General features: G+C 39.9%; 1 protein-coding gene across 1 annotated transcript in view; it reads left to right on the top strand.

Annotated features, from left to right (window-relative positions):
• The window catches only part of KCNH1 (potassium voltage-gated channel subfamily H member 1), a 435,865-nt gene that overhangs the window by 183,496 nt on the left and 236,258 nt on the right, over nt 1-16,111 (top strand). The window contains exon 7 of the mRNA XM_033197084.1: nt 10,821-11,250. Coding sequence (XP_033052975.1) covers nt 10,821-11,250 — 430 coding nt within the window. The remainder of the gene's footprint in view (nt 1-10,820; nt 11,251-16,111) is intronic.

Genomic DNA, 16,111 nt, shown 5'->3' with positions numbered 1-16,111 from the left:
GTGGTTTCCCTGTAAATAGTAATGTTTAGCATTTTTCCATATGCTTGTTGGCCATTTGTATATCTTCTTTTGAGAATTGTCTATTTATGTCCTTAGCCCACTTTTTGATGAGATTGTTTTTTTCTTGTTGATTTGTTTGAGTTCTTTGTAGATTCTGGATATTAGTCCTTTGTCAGATGTATAGATTGTGAAGATTTTCTCCCACTCTGTGGGTTGTCTGTTAACTCTGCTGCTTATTTCTTTTGCTGTGCAGAAGCTTTTTAGTTTAATTAAGTCCTACCTATTTATCTTTGTTTTTGTTGCATTTGCTTTTGGGTTCTTGGTCATGAAGTCTTTGCCTAAGTCAATGTCTAGAAGTGTTTTTCCAATGTTATCTTCTAGACTCTTTATGGTTTCGGATCTTAAATTTAAGTCCTTGATCCATCTTGAGTTGATTTTTGTATAAGGTAAGAGATGAGGATTCAGTTTTATTCTTCTACATGTGGCTTGCCAGTTATCTCAGCACCATTTGTTGAATAAGGTGTCTTTTCCCCACTTTATTTTTTGTTTGCTTTGTCAAAGATTGGTTGGCTGTAAGTATTTGGGTTTACTTCTGTGTTCCTTATTCTATTCCATTGGTCTATGTGCTTATTTTTATACCAGTACCATGCTATTTTGGTGACTATGGCCTTATAATGTAGTTTGCAGTTAGGTAATCTGATGCCTCCCAATTTTTTCTTTTTGCTTAGTCTTGCTTTGGCTATATGGGCTCTCTTTTATTCCATAAGAATTTTAGGATTTTTTTTCTAGTTCTGTGAAGAATGATGGTGGTATTTTGATGGGAATTGCATTGAATTTATAGATTGCTTTTGATAATATGGTCATTTTCATGATATTGATTCTACCCATCCATGAGCATTGGATGTATTTCCATTTGTCTGTGTCGTCTATGATTTCTTTCAGCAGTGTTTTGTAGTTTTCCTTGTAGAGGTCTTTCACCTCCTTGGTTAGGTATATTTCTATGTATTTTACTTTTTTTTTTTTTGCGGTTATTGTGAAAGGGATTCAGTTCTTGATTTAATTCTCAGCTTGATTGCTGTTGGTGAATAAAAGCGCTACTGATTTGCGTACATTAATTTTGTATCTGGAAAATTTGCTGAATGCTTTTATCAGTTCTAGGAGCTTTTTGGATGAGTCTTTTTAGGATTTTCTAGGTATATGATTATATCATCAGCAAACAGTGACAGTTTGAGTCCCTCTTTATTGATTTGGATGCCCTTGATTTATCTCTTGTCTGATTGCTCTGGCTAAGACTATCAGAATAGAAGTGGTGAAAGTGGGCATCCTTGTCTTGTTCCAGTTCTCATGGGGGAATGCTTTCTTTTCCCTGTTCTGTATGATGTTGGCTGTGGTTTGTCATAGATGGCTTTTATTACCTTAAGGTGTGTTCCTTCTATGCAGATTTTGCTGAGAGTTTTAATCATAAAGCGATGATGAATTTTGTCAAATGCCTTTTCTGCATCTATTGAGATGATCATGTGATTTTTGTTTTTAATTCTGTTTATGTGGTGTATCACATTTATTGACTTGTGTATGTTAAACCATCCCTGTGTCTCTGGTATGAAACCCACTTGATCGTGGTGGATTATCTTTTTAATATGATGTTGGATTCTGTTCACTAGTATTTTGTTGAGGATTTTTTAATCTATGTTCATCAGGGATATTGGCCTGCAGTTTTCTTTTTTGGTCATGTCCTTCCCTGATTTTGGTAGTAGGGTTATACTGGCTTCACAGAATAACTTAAGGAGGATTCCCTCTTTCTCTATCTTTTGGAATAGTGTCAGTAGATTGATATAAATTCTCTGAATATCTGATAGAATTCAGCTGTGAATCCATCTGGCCCTTGACTTTTTCTTGTCAGAAATTTTTAAATTATTTCCATCTCGCTACTTATTATTGATCTGTTCAGAGATTCTGTATCTTCCTGGTTAAATCTAGGAAGATTGTATTTTTCCAGGAATTTATTCATCTCCTCTAGGTTTTCTACTTTATGTGCATAAAGGTTTTCACAGTAGTGTTGAATAGTCTTTTGTATTTCTGTGGTATTAATTGTAGTATCTCCCGTTTCATTTGTAATTGAGCTTATTTGGGTCTTTTCTTTTTTGGTTAATCTTGCTAATGGTCCATCAATTTTATCTTTTCAAAGAACCATCATTTTGTTTCATTCTTTTTGTTTGTTTCATTTAGTTCTGCTCTATCTTTGTTGTTTCTTTTCTGCTGGGTTTGGGTTTGGGTTTGGATTGTTCTTGTTTGTGCAGTTCTGTAAGGTGTGACCTTAGGTTGTCTATTTGTGCTCTTTCAGACTTTTTGATGTAGACACTTAAGGCTATGAACTTCCATCGTAACACTGCTCTTGCTATATCCCAGAGGTTTTGATAGGTTGTTTCACTATTATCGTTCAGTTCAAAGAAGTTTTAAATTTTCTTCTGGATTTCATTTTTGACCCAATGATCATTCAGGAGCAGGTTATTTAATTTCCATGTATTTGCATGGTTTTGAGGGTTCCTTTTGGAGTTCATTTCCAATTTTATTCCACTGTGGTTTGAGGGAGTACTTGATATAATTTAGATTTTCTTAAATTTACTGAGACTTGTGTCCTATCATATGGTCTATCTTGGAGAATGTTCCATGTGCTGAATGTGTATTCTGCAGTTGTTGGTTACAATGTTGTGTAAATATCTGTTAAGTTTATTTGTGGTAGGGTACAGTTTAAGCTTCTTCGTTGACTTTCTGTCTTGATGACCTATCTAGTATTGTCAGTGGAGTATTAAAGTCCCCCACTATTATTGTGTTGCCATCTATCTCATTTCTTAAGTCTAGTACTAATTGTTTTATAAATTTGGGAGCTTCAGTGTTAGGTGCATATATATTTAGAATTGTCATATTTTCCTGTTGGACAAGGCCTTTTTATCATTATATGTTGCCCCTTTTGTCTTTTTTTAACTGCTGTTGTTTTAAAGTTTGTTTTGTCTGATACAAGAATAGCCACTCCTGCTCACTTTTGTTGACCATTTGCATAGAATATCTTTTTCCACCTCTTTACCTTAAATTTATGTGAGTCCCTATGTGTTAGGTGAGTCTCCTGAAGACATCAGAAATTTGGTTGGTGAATTCTTATCCATTCTGCCATTCTGTATCTTTTAAGTGGAGCCTTTAGGTCATTTACATTCAATGTTAGTATTGAGTGAGATTTGAGATATTATTCTATTCATCATATATTTATTGCCTGAATATCTTTTTTTTTCCATTGTGTTATTGTTATATAGGTCCTGTGAGATTTGTGCTTTAAGGAGGTTCTATTTTGGTGTATTTCAAGGATTTGTTTCAAGATTTAGAGCTCCTTTAAGCAGTTCTTGTAGTGATGACTTGGTAATGGTGAATTCTCTCAGCATTTGTTTATATGGAAAAGATTGCATCTTACCTTCATTTATGAAGCTTAGTTTTGCTGGATACAAAATTTTTGGCTGACAATTGTTTTGTTTAAGGAGGCTAAAAATAGGATCCCAGTTCATTCAAGTTTGTAGGGTTTCTGCTAAGAAATCTGCTGTTAAGCTGATAGGTTTTCCTTTATAGGTTACCTGATGCTTTTGCCTCACAGGTTTTAAGATTCTTTCCTTTGTCTTGGCTTTAGATAACCTGATGACTGTGTGTTTAGGCAATGACCTTTTTTCCAGTGACTCCTCTTGGTGTTCTTTGAGCTTCTATTATTTGGATGTCTAGAGCTCTAGCAAGGCTGGGGAAGTTTTTCTCGATTATTCCCTCAAATATGGTTTCCAAACTTCTAGATTTCTCTTCTTCCTCAGGAATACCAATTATTCTTAGGTTTGGATGTTTAACATAGTCCCAAATTTCTTGGAGGTTTTGTTCATTTTTTAAAATTCTTTTTTCTTTTTCTTTGTTGGATTGGGCTAATTTGAAAGCCTTGTCTTCAGACTCTGAAGTTCTTTCTCCTGCTTGTTCAATTCTATCCTGAGACTTTGCAGTGCATTTTGCATTTCTCTAAGTGTGTCTTTCATTTCCAGAAGTTGTGATTGTTTTTTAATTTATGCTGTCTATTTCACTGAAGAAGTCTCGTTTCATATCCTGTATCATGTTTTTGATTTCTTTAAGTTGGACTTCACCTTTCTCTGGTGCCTTCTTGATTAGCTTAATAATCGACCTCCTGAATTCTTTTTCTGGCAATTCAGAAGTTTTGTCTTGGTTTGGATCCATTGCTGGTGAGCTGGTATGATCTTTTGGGGTGTCACGGAAGCTTGTTTTGTCATATTGCCAGAATTGTTTTGCTGGTTCCTTCTTATTTGGGTTTACTATGTCAGAGGGAAGTTCTGGGATTCAAGGGCTGCTGTTCAGATTCTTTTGTCCCATAGAGTGCTCCCTTGATACAGTGTTCTCCCACTTTCCCTAGGAATGGGGCTTCCTGAGAGCAAAACTGCAGGGATTGTTTTTGCTCTTCTGGGTCTGGTCACCCAGTGGAGCTACTGGGCTCCGAGATCATACTGGGGAGTGTTGGCAAAGAGTCCTGTGATGTGATCCATCTTGAGGTCTTACAGCCATGGATACCACTGCCTGCCCCAGTGGAGGTAGCAGAGGATTGAAGTGGACTCTGAGGATCCTTAGCTGTGTGTGTGCACGCGCGTGTGTGTGTGTGCATGCGTGCATTTTTTGAGATGTAGTTTTGCTCTTGATGTCCAGGCTGGAGTGCAATGGTGCGATCTCAGCTCACTGCAACCTCCACCTCCTGGGTTCAAGCGATTCACCTGCCTTAGCCTCCTGAGTAGCTGGCATTACAGGCACCTGCCACCATGCCTGGTTAATTTTTTGTATTTTCAGTATAGATGGGGTTTCATCATGTTTGCCAGGCTGGTCTCAAACTCCTGACCTCAGGTGATTCACCCACCTCGGTCTCCCAAAGTGCTGGGATTACAGGTGTGAGGTTGTATTTTTGTTGAGTGTGCTATTTTTTGTGTTGGTTGGCCTCCAGCCAGGAGATGGCACTTTTAAGACTGCATCAGCTGCAGTCCTTTAGGGAGGATAAAAACTTGCCCAGGGACACCTGGTTAAGTATTCAGGTTTCTCAGGTGGTGGGCAGTACCATAGGGCTCCCAAGAGATTATGACCTTTGTCTTTGGCTACCAGGGCGGGTAGAGAAAGACCACCAGCTGGGGTCAGGGATAGGCATGTCTGAGTTCAGTCTCTCCTTGTGTGGGGCTTGCTGCAGTTGCTGTGGGGGTTGGGAGTGTGGTTCCCAGTCCAGTGGAATTATATTCCCAGGGGGATGATGGCTATCTGTGCAGAGTCATACAGGTCACCAGGGAAGTAGGAGAAAGCTGGCAGTCACAGGCTTCACCCTGCTCCCATACAGCCCTCAGTCCTAAAGGCTGGTCTCACTCTCACCATGACTCCCCTAACAGCACCGACTCTATTTCCAGGAAGCAGGTAACCAGGGCTAAGAACCTGCCTGAGGCCACGAGCCTCCCCACTGAGAAAGCAAGCCGACTCACAGGTTTTTGGCATATCAAGGAACCTGTAGCAGTGATTCAAGTTCCTTCAGAGGGTCTGTGGATTTTCTTGGCTTTGCTGGTATATTCCTGCAGTAGTTCTTGGAGCAAAAGTTCACAGTGTGAGTCTCCACACACTGTTCTGTCCATCCAAGTGGGAGCTGCAAGCTAGTCCTGCCTCCTGTCTGCCATCTTAATCCCAGTGGATCCTCACTGAGTTTCTTTAAGAGCATTATTCTGAATTCCTTTTTAGACATTTTATAGATTTCCTTTTCTTTTGGGTCTGTTACTGGAGAATTATTGTGTTCCTTTAGTGGTGTCATGCATTCTTGCTTTTTCATGTTTCCTGTGTTCTTACATTGATATCTGTGCATCTGGTAGAATCGTTACCTCTTCCGGTTTTATGGAGTGGCTTTTGTAGGGAAGGACTCTTTTCTGTAAGTATATCCTGTAGCATCAGTTGGGTAGAGCACTTTGGCTTTCATCTGGGTGAGTGCAGGAGTGTAGTCTCCAAATAGATTTTTTGTTTGTTTGTTGTTTTTGTTTTGGCTGTAATCAACGTCAATGGTATCTGTGAGTGCCTCAGTGGCCTAGACTACAGTTGTTAGTGGAGGCAGTTATGTGGCTTTTCTGGGGGTTGGAGCTGCCTGTCAGGCTGGTTCTCAAACCCTGAAAGTGCACATCGTGTACAGTGGCTCCACTGGTCATGGAGACAGCGTTGCTGGTGGTAATATGTCCCAGGTGTAGGACAGTCCCTGGTTCCACAGTGTGCAGAAGCTCTGACAGCCAAGGGGTGAGGTGTGTTTTCTGATGCAAGAAGTCTCATGTTTTTAGTGTACTAAAATAAAATAAAAATGTTTGGAGTATTCTTTTTTATTTATCTCGTTTACTGAACTCAGGCAAGTAAAGAAAAAAATCTCAAATTAATAGCTTAAAATGCTTTTAAACAACTAGAATTCCAGCTGCTAATGCAGTAAAAGAGAACTTACACAACAACCGTGTAGTCGAGTATCAGTGTACACGTAGATAAACAACACAATAAAAAAAATGCTTGTTTTTTATTGTTTCAGGGGCTCTTTACAACAAGAAAGAATTGTCTAATAATTCAAACTTCAATTTAGTTTAGAAAATATTGAAGACCCTTTCTGCAAAGGTACTGGGTGCTAGACCTTGTATGGGTGTATTCATTCCCTAGGGCTGCTGTAGCATGTTACTGCATAAATTTATTCTCTTACAGTTCTGGAGGCTAGAAGGCTAAAATCAAGGTGTTGGCAGAGCCATGGGGAGAATCTATTGCACGCCTTTCTCTTAGCCTCTAGGAATGATGGCAATTTTTGGCATTCCTTAACTTGAAGATACCTCCCTCCAATCTGTATCTGCATCACTCCAGTCCTTGTATCTGCATCTGTTACATGCTATTTTCCCTCTGTATCCATCTCTTCTCTTCTTATAAGGACACCAGTAATACTGGATTAAAGATCTACCCTATTTCAGTATGACCTCGTCTTAGCTAACTATACCTGCAATGATCCTTTTTCCAAATGAGTTCATATTCTGAGGCTCTAGGAAGGACATGGATTTTTGTGGGGACGTTATTCAACACAACACATGCTGAATACACGGGGCTTCTAAAATGAATAAAAAGTGGCTTCTGCCTTCAGAAAGGTATTGTTCCTGATGTAGTTGGGGAAACAGGTACAGGAAATTAATGCAAGGCAAAGTGTTCAAGTGATAACGAATATAGAATACTTATGGACACATGGAGGAGTTGGTGCTTGTTTGGAGTTGGTGACAAACCTGAAGACTCACTAGTATGCAAAACAGGAATGCTGAGCATTCTGGACTGAAGGACCAGTCTGAGCAGGCACAGTCGTGCAATTGTGCCTCCACAATGTGGGATGCTTGCAACACTTTGAGTGTATGGCTAGAGGATAGCATGGCCTTTGGGTAGTAATTGCATGGACTGTGGTGGCCACTGAGGAAGGATGGAGAAAGGACGAAGTAAGAGGGAGATACGAAAGATGATGGGACCCCCAGTGGCAGTTTATCTCTATGAATGACTGCCACAGAAGTCTGCTCTTCAGAGGTAGTAGGAGTGGGAGTGGTCTAGGAGAGGCTGGATGACCATTTCTTAAAGGTGGTCTAGAAGACATTGCTGAACTCAGAGGAATTGGCCTAGGTGAATTCTATGCTCCCTCTTAGCTCTCCGATTCTGCAATTATTAGGCAGAAATATATTTTCAGTTATCATGTCTTGTATCTCTCACTATTATTATGCTTTTGATTCTTCCTCATTTTCTCCCTATTGAGCACCTTCCATATTCTAGGTGTTGGAGATACAATAGTGAACAAGAAGAAAAAGATACTGTCGGTTTAATCTCTTCTCTATAGCATTAGCACAAAGAGTACATTCTGGATTCTACATAAATGTTGCTTTGAACTGAATACAAGTAAGGAAAACTGACAAGGCCGTTTTGCCCTGGGCAGTAAGTTCTGCTTCAGAGTAGAACTGTTTGAAAGATGATTTCAGGGACCTCCTTATGAAGAGGTGGAGAGTAGGTGGCTGCTTATGTGGTGTTTGATTTCTGAGTCATCAAAAACACTCCTTTGCCTCCCAAAATATCTCCTCCATGCAGGCTGTGGGTACTTTTAATTCCACTGTTGGAAGTTGGTTTCCCAAGGTTTTCTCCTCTGTTAGAATGTAAATGCCTATAAAGAAAGGATATCCATTTATCCTCATTAGTCTTTTGTGCCTTAGTATAAGGAATTTTCTCAGCCCTTTTTACATAGTGGGTTTTTGAGAAAAACACAGATGGGAAAAAAAAGACCCAGAGGAGGAATACTGGGCATGCCAAAAGTAAGGTTTGTTAAAAACGGTTTGGACGAGACTGACCCTGGAGATGTAGTTCCTTGGCCTACAAAAATCTATTCTTATTCTTGCATCTAGCCATTTGTTGGTGTATGTTGGACAAGAATGGTTGAATGTTTTATGGCTACAAACTTGTCAGTTTTTTTTTAAAGGGCAATAAATCTCACCTCTTCCATCCTCACCTCAACAAAAATAATTTGTGTGGCAACCTGATGTATGGTCTGTATTGACAAGGCTATGCTACGTATGGTTTATGTGTTCATGTGACAGAGGGGTTCTGTATTTGTCAGGGAAGGCAAATACTAGCTGCTGTAACAAATGTTCCCCAAAGTTCCAGTGGCTTATTTCAGAGGTTTCTTTCTCATTTACATCACAATACAATTCAAATTGATTTTGGGGGAAGGGATGTTCCAAATAGTCCTTCTGGGACCCAGGCTCTTTTCATGCTATGGGTCCACCTTCATTCAATGCGTGGCCTCACAGTCATGCTAGACTCACCTGGAAGATGTGCTAGAGGAGGAGAAGCGTGTAGAGAAAGCACACTTATTAACTGCCATGGCCTAGAAGTGACATATTTCACCTCACATTCCATTGGCAAGAACTAGTCCCCAGGAACTACCCAGATGGAAGAAGCTGCAAAATATAGTTTAACTGTGTATCTAGGAAGAGGAAAAGCCTCTTGGTGGATCTCTGGCATAGGTTCATCAAAAAGCATTTGTACATTTTCCTTTTGTCTGTGACATAACTTGACCCTTGGAGTGTTGTTATTAAAGGGACAGTGGACAAGAGAGAATAGCAGTAACATTGAAACTGTTTGTGTTTAAAATAATGAAAAGTAATTCAGTCTACTTGGTGAAGGACATCATCCTTTCTTGGATTTTTGCTATATAAGGGAGGACAAAGTCTTGACTCAAATGTCTGTTTTGTTTGCTTGTTTATTTGCTTTGTAATGGAGGTAGAAAAAAGCTAACAGAAACTTCACTTGCATACATCTTGGAATCACATTAGAACACCTTAGGTTTGGGGTTTTAAATGATATGGCTTCTGCAATATGTTTCTTATTTGGTAATAAGAGTATGTTAAAAAAAAAAAAAAAGAGTATGTTAGTGTATGGAGAAGACTTAGAAAGCCTCAACCCACCTCCCATTGTCTAAAGAAGAGAACCGAGAGGTAACTGAATTATCCAAATTCACAGCAAGTTAGTGGTTTATGTTGGTCTCAGACCCCATTTTCTAGGTTTGTACTCAAGTGTTTTTTTCACTACCACAATGCTGTTCCCTAGAAAACTACTGTTCTCCTGCCTCAGCCTCCCGAGTAGCCGGGACTACAGACGTCCGCCACCTCGCCCGGCTAGCTTTTTGTATTTTTTTAGTAGAGACAAGGTTTCACTGTGTTAGCCAGGATGGTCTCTATCTCCTGACCTCGTGATCCGCCCGTCTCGGCCTCCCAAAGTGCTGGGATTACAGGCTTGAGAGCGAGACTCCGTCTCAAAAAAAAAAAAAAAAAAGAAAAAAAAAAGAAAACTACTATTTGGAGAATAGACCTGGCCTGGTGTGATCGGTGGATGCTAGCCAGAAGGGAAGAGGCTTGACCAGGTGAAATCAGAAGGTTCCTTCTAGCTTTTAGATTCCTTCACTGATTGTGTTTAAGTAGGTGGTGTCTGATTGTATAATCCCTGGCCTGACAGAAGTGATATGGCCTTCTAAGAATTTATAATGTTTCTGAGGAAACAGAATCTCAGTTTTTGATTCTTCTCAGCTATTTCTTTATTTTTAGCTTTTCAAAAACTGTATTTGTTTTTAAATTTATAAACTTATTTTTTAAAATTATAAATAATATTATAGAAATTAAGTAAATATAACAAAAATATATACAAAATATAAAGTTGCCTGTAATTTCATAACTTGCTAATGCAGCAATAACCTCTATTAATATTTTGGTGTACTTCCCAACCATTTTCAGCACATATATATTTGCATGCTTATGCACAATATAATTTGGATGAAATGTTATGCAATATGAAATAAATGTTATGCAACCCTTAAAATTTTTTCATATTATGCAATATCTCATTTCCATGAGATGAAATATTACACAACCCTTGAAATTTTTTAAAGTAAGTAATGATATGGAAAGATGCCCACATATATTTGTTTATTATGTACAATATAATTCTAATTCTATTTGTTTTGTCTGCTTGCTTACTTGCTTTTTAATGGAAGTAGAAAATGCTAATGGGAATTTTCATTTCATACATCTTGGAATAAAATTCTAATTTTACTTTTTTTAAGGGTTGCATAATATTGCATCTCGCGGAAATATACTATGCTTAAAATAATGGCCCAAGTGGGGCAGAGGGGACGAGAGTAGTATCTTTGGTTCTTTGGCCCTGACGCTGTGTTCCTCTTCTCCCAGGGCATCAGCAGCCTGTTCAGCTCTCTAAAAGTTGTCCGGCTGCTCCGTCTTGGGCGAGTGGCCCGTAAGCTGGACCACTACATTGAATATGGAGCTGCTGTGCTGGTCCTGCTGGTGTGTGTGTTTGGGCTGGCTGCACACTGGATGGCCTGCATCTGGTACAGCATTGGGGACTATGAGATCTTTGACGAGGACACCAAGACAATCCGCAACAACAGCTGGCTGTACCAACTAGCGATGGACATTGGCACCCCTTACCAGTTTAATGGGTCTGGCTCAGGGAAGTGGGAAGGTGGTCCCAGCAAGAATTCTGTCTACATCTCCTCGTTGTATTTCACAATGACCAGCCTCACCAGTGTGGGCTTTGGGAACATCGCCCCATCCACAGACATTGAGAAGATCTTTGCAGTGGCCATCATGATGATTGGCTGTAAGTATGACAGTGCTGGGTGGGGGTGGTAAGGTCATGCTGTTTGGCCATCTCTTCTGTTAGCTGGAAGTAGGGCAATGGCTATAGTGCCAGCAGGATCAGGGGAATAATAACTTAAAACAAGGGAGAGATTTTTTTAAAGACTAGGCTTATAGTTACTTTGATAATTAAAGCAGTATGTGCTTACTGCAAAAAAATTTAGAAAATGCAAAAGAGTGCAAATTAGAAAGTAAAGACTATCCATATCCATAATTCTACCTCTCAGAGATAACTACTAATACTGTTGGTGTCTTCCCTTACAGACTATTTTCTTTGCATATCTGAATACATACAGATTTTTATAAACTTAAAATGAGACCTTGCTGCATACACACTTCGGTAAACTATTCATAGACGAGTGAGTTATGGAAGTCTTTTCATGTCAATTTTTTTCTTTTTAATAAAAATTATATATATTTAAGGTATACAATGAGATGTTTTGATATAGTGAAATGATTATGACAGTGAAGCAAATTAACATATCCATTCCTTTATATCATTACTTTTTTTTGGTGAAAGCACTTGAAATCTGCTCTCCCAGCAAATTTCCTGTAGGCATTACAGTATTATTAACTATATCCATCTCGCTACATGTCAATTTGAATGTAGCTCTAGCTCAGCATAGTCTAATATAGTATGAGAAAAAGAATGTATGAAAAATGAATGCAAAACATCTCATTAATTGTGTTTGATATTGATGTATATTGAAATGGTAATATTTCTGGGAAGTATCGGTTAAGCAAAATATTCTCTTAGAATTAATTTAATTTGTTTCATTTTCCTTTTAAAAGTAGCTCCTAGGAAAAATTTAAATTTAATCATCTGGACAGTGATGGTCTAGATCAACATTTTTGATGTCTTGCTTGATGGGAAATTTTCCAACTCAAAAAAATATCCACAGACACAGAGGGAAGAAAGGCTCTTGTTCAGTTGAGAAGTAATAGGTTATTGGAGTAACTTTATTGGATTGAGAAACAACCTTAGTTCTTGAGAAAGATACTTCGATCTTATTGACTTACTGCCTGTTGCATAGCTGTTCTATTGCTGAGTGTAGAAGCAACTTGTGGCTGCAGACAACAATGAATTCCCCTCATTAAAGGGAGTCTTATGTAGGAAGGGACCTAACTGGGATGGAGAAAGCAAACAAGTTTGAGTGGATTGGACTCATTGTGAAACTGCCAAGTGCACCCTGTGGGCACTTCAATGACAAATTGAGGTGTGAGAAGACAGTCCTCTGGTGAAACTTCAGTTTAGACAGGTCTGAGCACATGTAAAAACTCTTGGATTCTTGTTTCAGTAGGCGGAAACTGTTTCACTTGATGTACTCCTTTAGGATGGAGTTGACAAATTGTTATACTGACCAGGGAAACCTGAGGCTTCAGCTTGCCTTGCTTTGTCCAGCTGACCAGAGATTCAGCATCCCGCTTTGTGAGTGGGTTTTATTACCTCAAATTGTCACATTTGCTGCTTGGTACCTCCTTTTTTGCAACAGCCTCATCATGTCTGATGGAGTCCTTTCATAAAAGCCCTCCCGGCAGGCAGAGTTTTCCTGAGAGTATTTAAGGAATGTGTCTAAGGGGGTAATTGATTTGTGGGAAGTGTGTGCCTGTGGAGCTTTGGGTTTGTTCCTTACTTTAAAATGGATTTTAATAGAGATGATTGCCTGGCCATGGGAAGCAGTGTTAAGGATCTGTGGGTGGCTAATTGCTTCATCTTAATTAGAATTTGAGGTACTTTCTCATGTCACAGAAAAGGATTTAAGATCTTTTCTCTTCTGGAACTGTTTCAGCCTTAACTGCATGTATTTCCTAGGCAGTGCTTACTTACAGCATTTTTGTGAGCCTTGGGGCTCACAAAATAACCAGATGCACCATGCTTAGGACATGATTTGATTTCCTTCTCTTAGAGGGAGGGAGAGATGAGCCACTTTGTCAATCAAAATACCTTGTTATATCCATTACGGAAAATTTGCTAAGAGTGGTCATTTGGGAAATGGGCCCCATTTTATGGACTCACAAAAGGCTTTCAAATATGAGATTTCCCTGCAACTTCTTACCTGAAAGAAAATAGTTCTGGTGGCATGGTGGTATATAGTAAGGATAAACAGTTGGGTTTTGTTTGTTTGTTTGTTTTTTGGTTTTTCCCAAAATGATTCGTCTATGGAAAGCACAATTTCTTGGGTATAGTCTCCAGGGAAAACTTCAATTATTACCGCCTCTTTTCTCTTCCCACCTTCTGAGAGTCAGGTGATCTCTCTCTCTCTCTTTCTTTTTTTCTCTCTGTCACTTTCTCTCTCTGTCTTTCTTCTCTTTCTCTTCTCTCTTATCTCTTTCCCTTCTTCTTCTTCTCTCTTCTGTCTCTCTCTTTCTCTTTTTTTTTTTTTTTTGAGACAAGAGTCTCACTCTGTTGCCCAGGCTGCAGTGCAATGGTATGATAGGCTCACTGCAACCTCTGCCTCTTGGGTTCAAGTGATTCTCCTGCCTTAGCCTCCCAAGTAGCTGGGCTTATAGGCACGTGCCATAACACCTGGCTAATTTTTGTATTTTTAGTAGAGATGGGGTTTCACCGTGTTGGCCAGACTGATCTCGAACTCCTGACCTCAGGTGATCCACCTTCCTTGGCCTCCCAAAGTGCTGGGATTACAGGTGTGAGCCACCACGCCTAGCCCACTTCTTTTTTGAAAAAAGGAAAATACATGGGTAGTCACCTCTGCATTATGCAGCCAAGGATGATGTTTAGTTAAGCAGGTCTACTTAACACCATTTCCTTGAACACTTATTATTTGCCAGACACTGTACAAAATACTCTATACACAATTTTTTCTGCTCATGACAACAGTATATGTTAGAGATTATTATCTCCATTTTATAAGGAAATGGAGGCTCATAGAAGTAACTCACTTTCCCAAGAACCTGGGACTGGTAGACAGGAGAGACAGGATTCAGATCCAGATCGCTCTCCTGTGGTAGCGTGGTCTAATGACACAGACCCTAACAGTCTCTCCACACTTAGGCACTGAAAATTCACTTCGTAGATTTTAGCAAGCCAGCAGTTTCTGCAGTGGAAACTTTTTCTTTGCTTGTTTGTTGTTGTTGTCATTTTAAGAACAAGATTATGGTACAGACTCAGAGGACTGGGTGCTTAGGAAACCAGCCATTTTTCAGCAACCTGTCACAGTTTCAGCTGTTTCACTTTCCATGTGACACACATCTGCCAAATTGTGCTAACAAGAAAGTTACTTCACTTGGTGTAATGCGTTGGTAATTATCCTTGTAAATTTATACTCCAAACAATGTTTGTTCAGGACAACTGCTGATGTCTTACTAGATTTACAGGGTTCTCTTTTACCTTTTTTTGCCTGTGCATACACATGTATACACTGACTTCCTTCCTGTACAGCTCATGGGATTAGACTGACATCAGATTTGGGATCTCTAGTAATGGGGAGCATTGACCACAGCCTGCACTTACATCAAATGCTCAGTGCTGTCTCCCTCCCTGACTACCAGGTCACTCTGGTAGTCAGGCCTAGCACTCAAGGGGTAAAAAGAGACAAAAAGCCAGTGGGTTTTTGGAGTGCTGGGTGTGTTAATGATTTTCTCCTCTTTGCACTGAATTTTATATGCCTTAGTAATAGTGTTTCTTGGCTATCTTGTTGCAGTGTATTAGCCATAATATAGATTATCCGAGCTTTCTATTACCTCCCCTGTCTGCTCTGAACATCTCATTACAACTTGGCTAATTCCCCAGAGGATGACATGCAGCAGGAAAACTACATATTTTCAAGCTAGCCTACCTTTTTTCAGTTCTGAGAAGAAATTGCTTTAAGAAGGGTGAAAACTGTTGACTAAAATGAGCTTTTGTGATTAGCTGTGGATTTAGGTGATCTACAGTGTCTCCAAGTGCCTGGTTTTATGTCTAATTTCCATTCTGGGGTCTTGGCCTGGATTGGGGCAAGTCAGCTTCTGCCCTGGTTTCCCTGCCTTCCCTGTGTAGATCTGTGGTTATCCCTGGCAGGGGCTGACTATAAGGTATGGTGAGTGGACTCATTTTCTCCCATATAGTCTCTCCTATGCATTGGTAATGCCAAGAGAAGCACAAGTCCATGCCAGCCCTCTGTGTGACATCTAGGAGAGATTGTCCCCCATTCAACAGGCACATACTGAGTGTCCCCCACGCCAACAGATGCCAGGCTAAGTGCTAAGGATTTGGTGACTTAACACCACAGTTGGTGCTCTTAAGGAGCTGACAGTATGGGTGGTGGAGGTGGATAGGAAGGACAGAGACAGACCCTGTCAGCCCAGCAGCCAGCAACAAGGACCTAGAGATGGAGTCTTCACTGTGGCTGATCCTTTCCCTGGCCTTTGAGGAATCCCTCAAAGGAAGAAGAATTGTCAGGGGAAGAGTCCTTTTATGTGGGAAGTCTCAGGTTAGGGACCTGACCCTGTTTGGGGGAGCTCTCCAGGGATAATTTGATGGCAAAGAGAGAGTTTCCATTTTCTAAATATGGGCTTTGCACTTTTCTGATTCTCTTCTCATAATGTCATTGCCGTCATCCTGTCATTTTAAGTCAGCCACATCTATTTCCTTTCTGTCTGCTAATGGTAGGGGGTCTAGACAATGTACTCCTACTCCAGACACTCTCCACCCCCAAGCCTAATATTTAGTCTCCTACCTCAGCACTGCACAACACCTGTCTCTTTGAATTCATTTCTCTTCCCAGTTCTCCTCCCACTTTAGGTCCTTAAAACTCTAGCTGAGTGTCAGCTAAAGGGACTCTCGTGAGCATTTCCTTGGTCCAGTTCTCCTCTCTCCTAGTTCT

Source organism: Trachypithecus francoisi, unplaced genomic scaffold (genome assembly GCF_009764315.1).
Source record: "Trachypithecus francoisi isolate TF-2019V2 unplaced genomic scaffold, Tfra_2.0 Lachesis_group5, whole genome shotgun sequence".
NCBI classification, from domain to species: Eukaryota; Metazoa; Chordata; class Mammalia; order Primates; family Cercopithecidae; genus Trachypithecus; species Trachypithecus francoisi.
The sequence above is the reverse complement of the archived record's forward strand: the minus strand, read 5'-3'. Positions and strand labels throughout refer to the sequence as shown.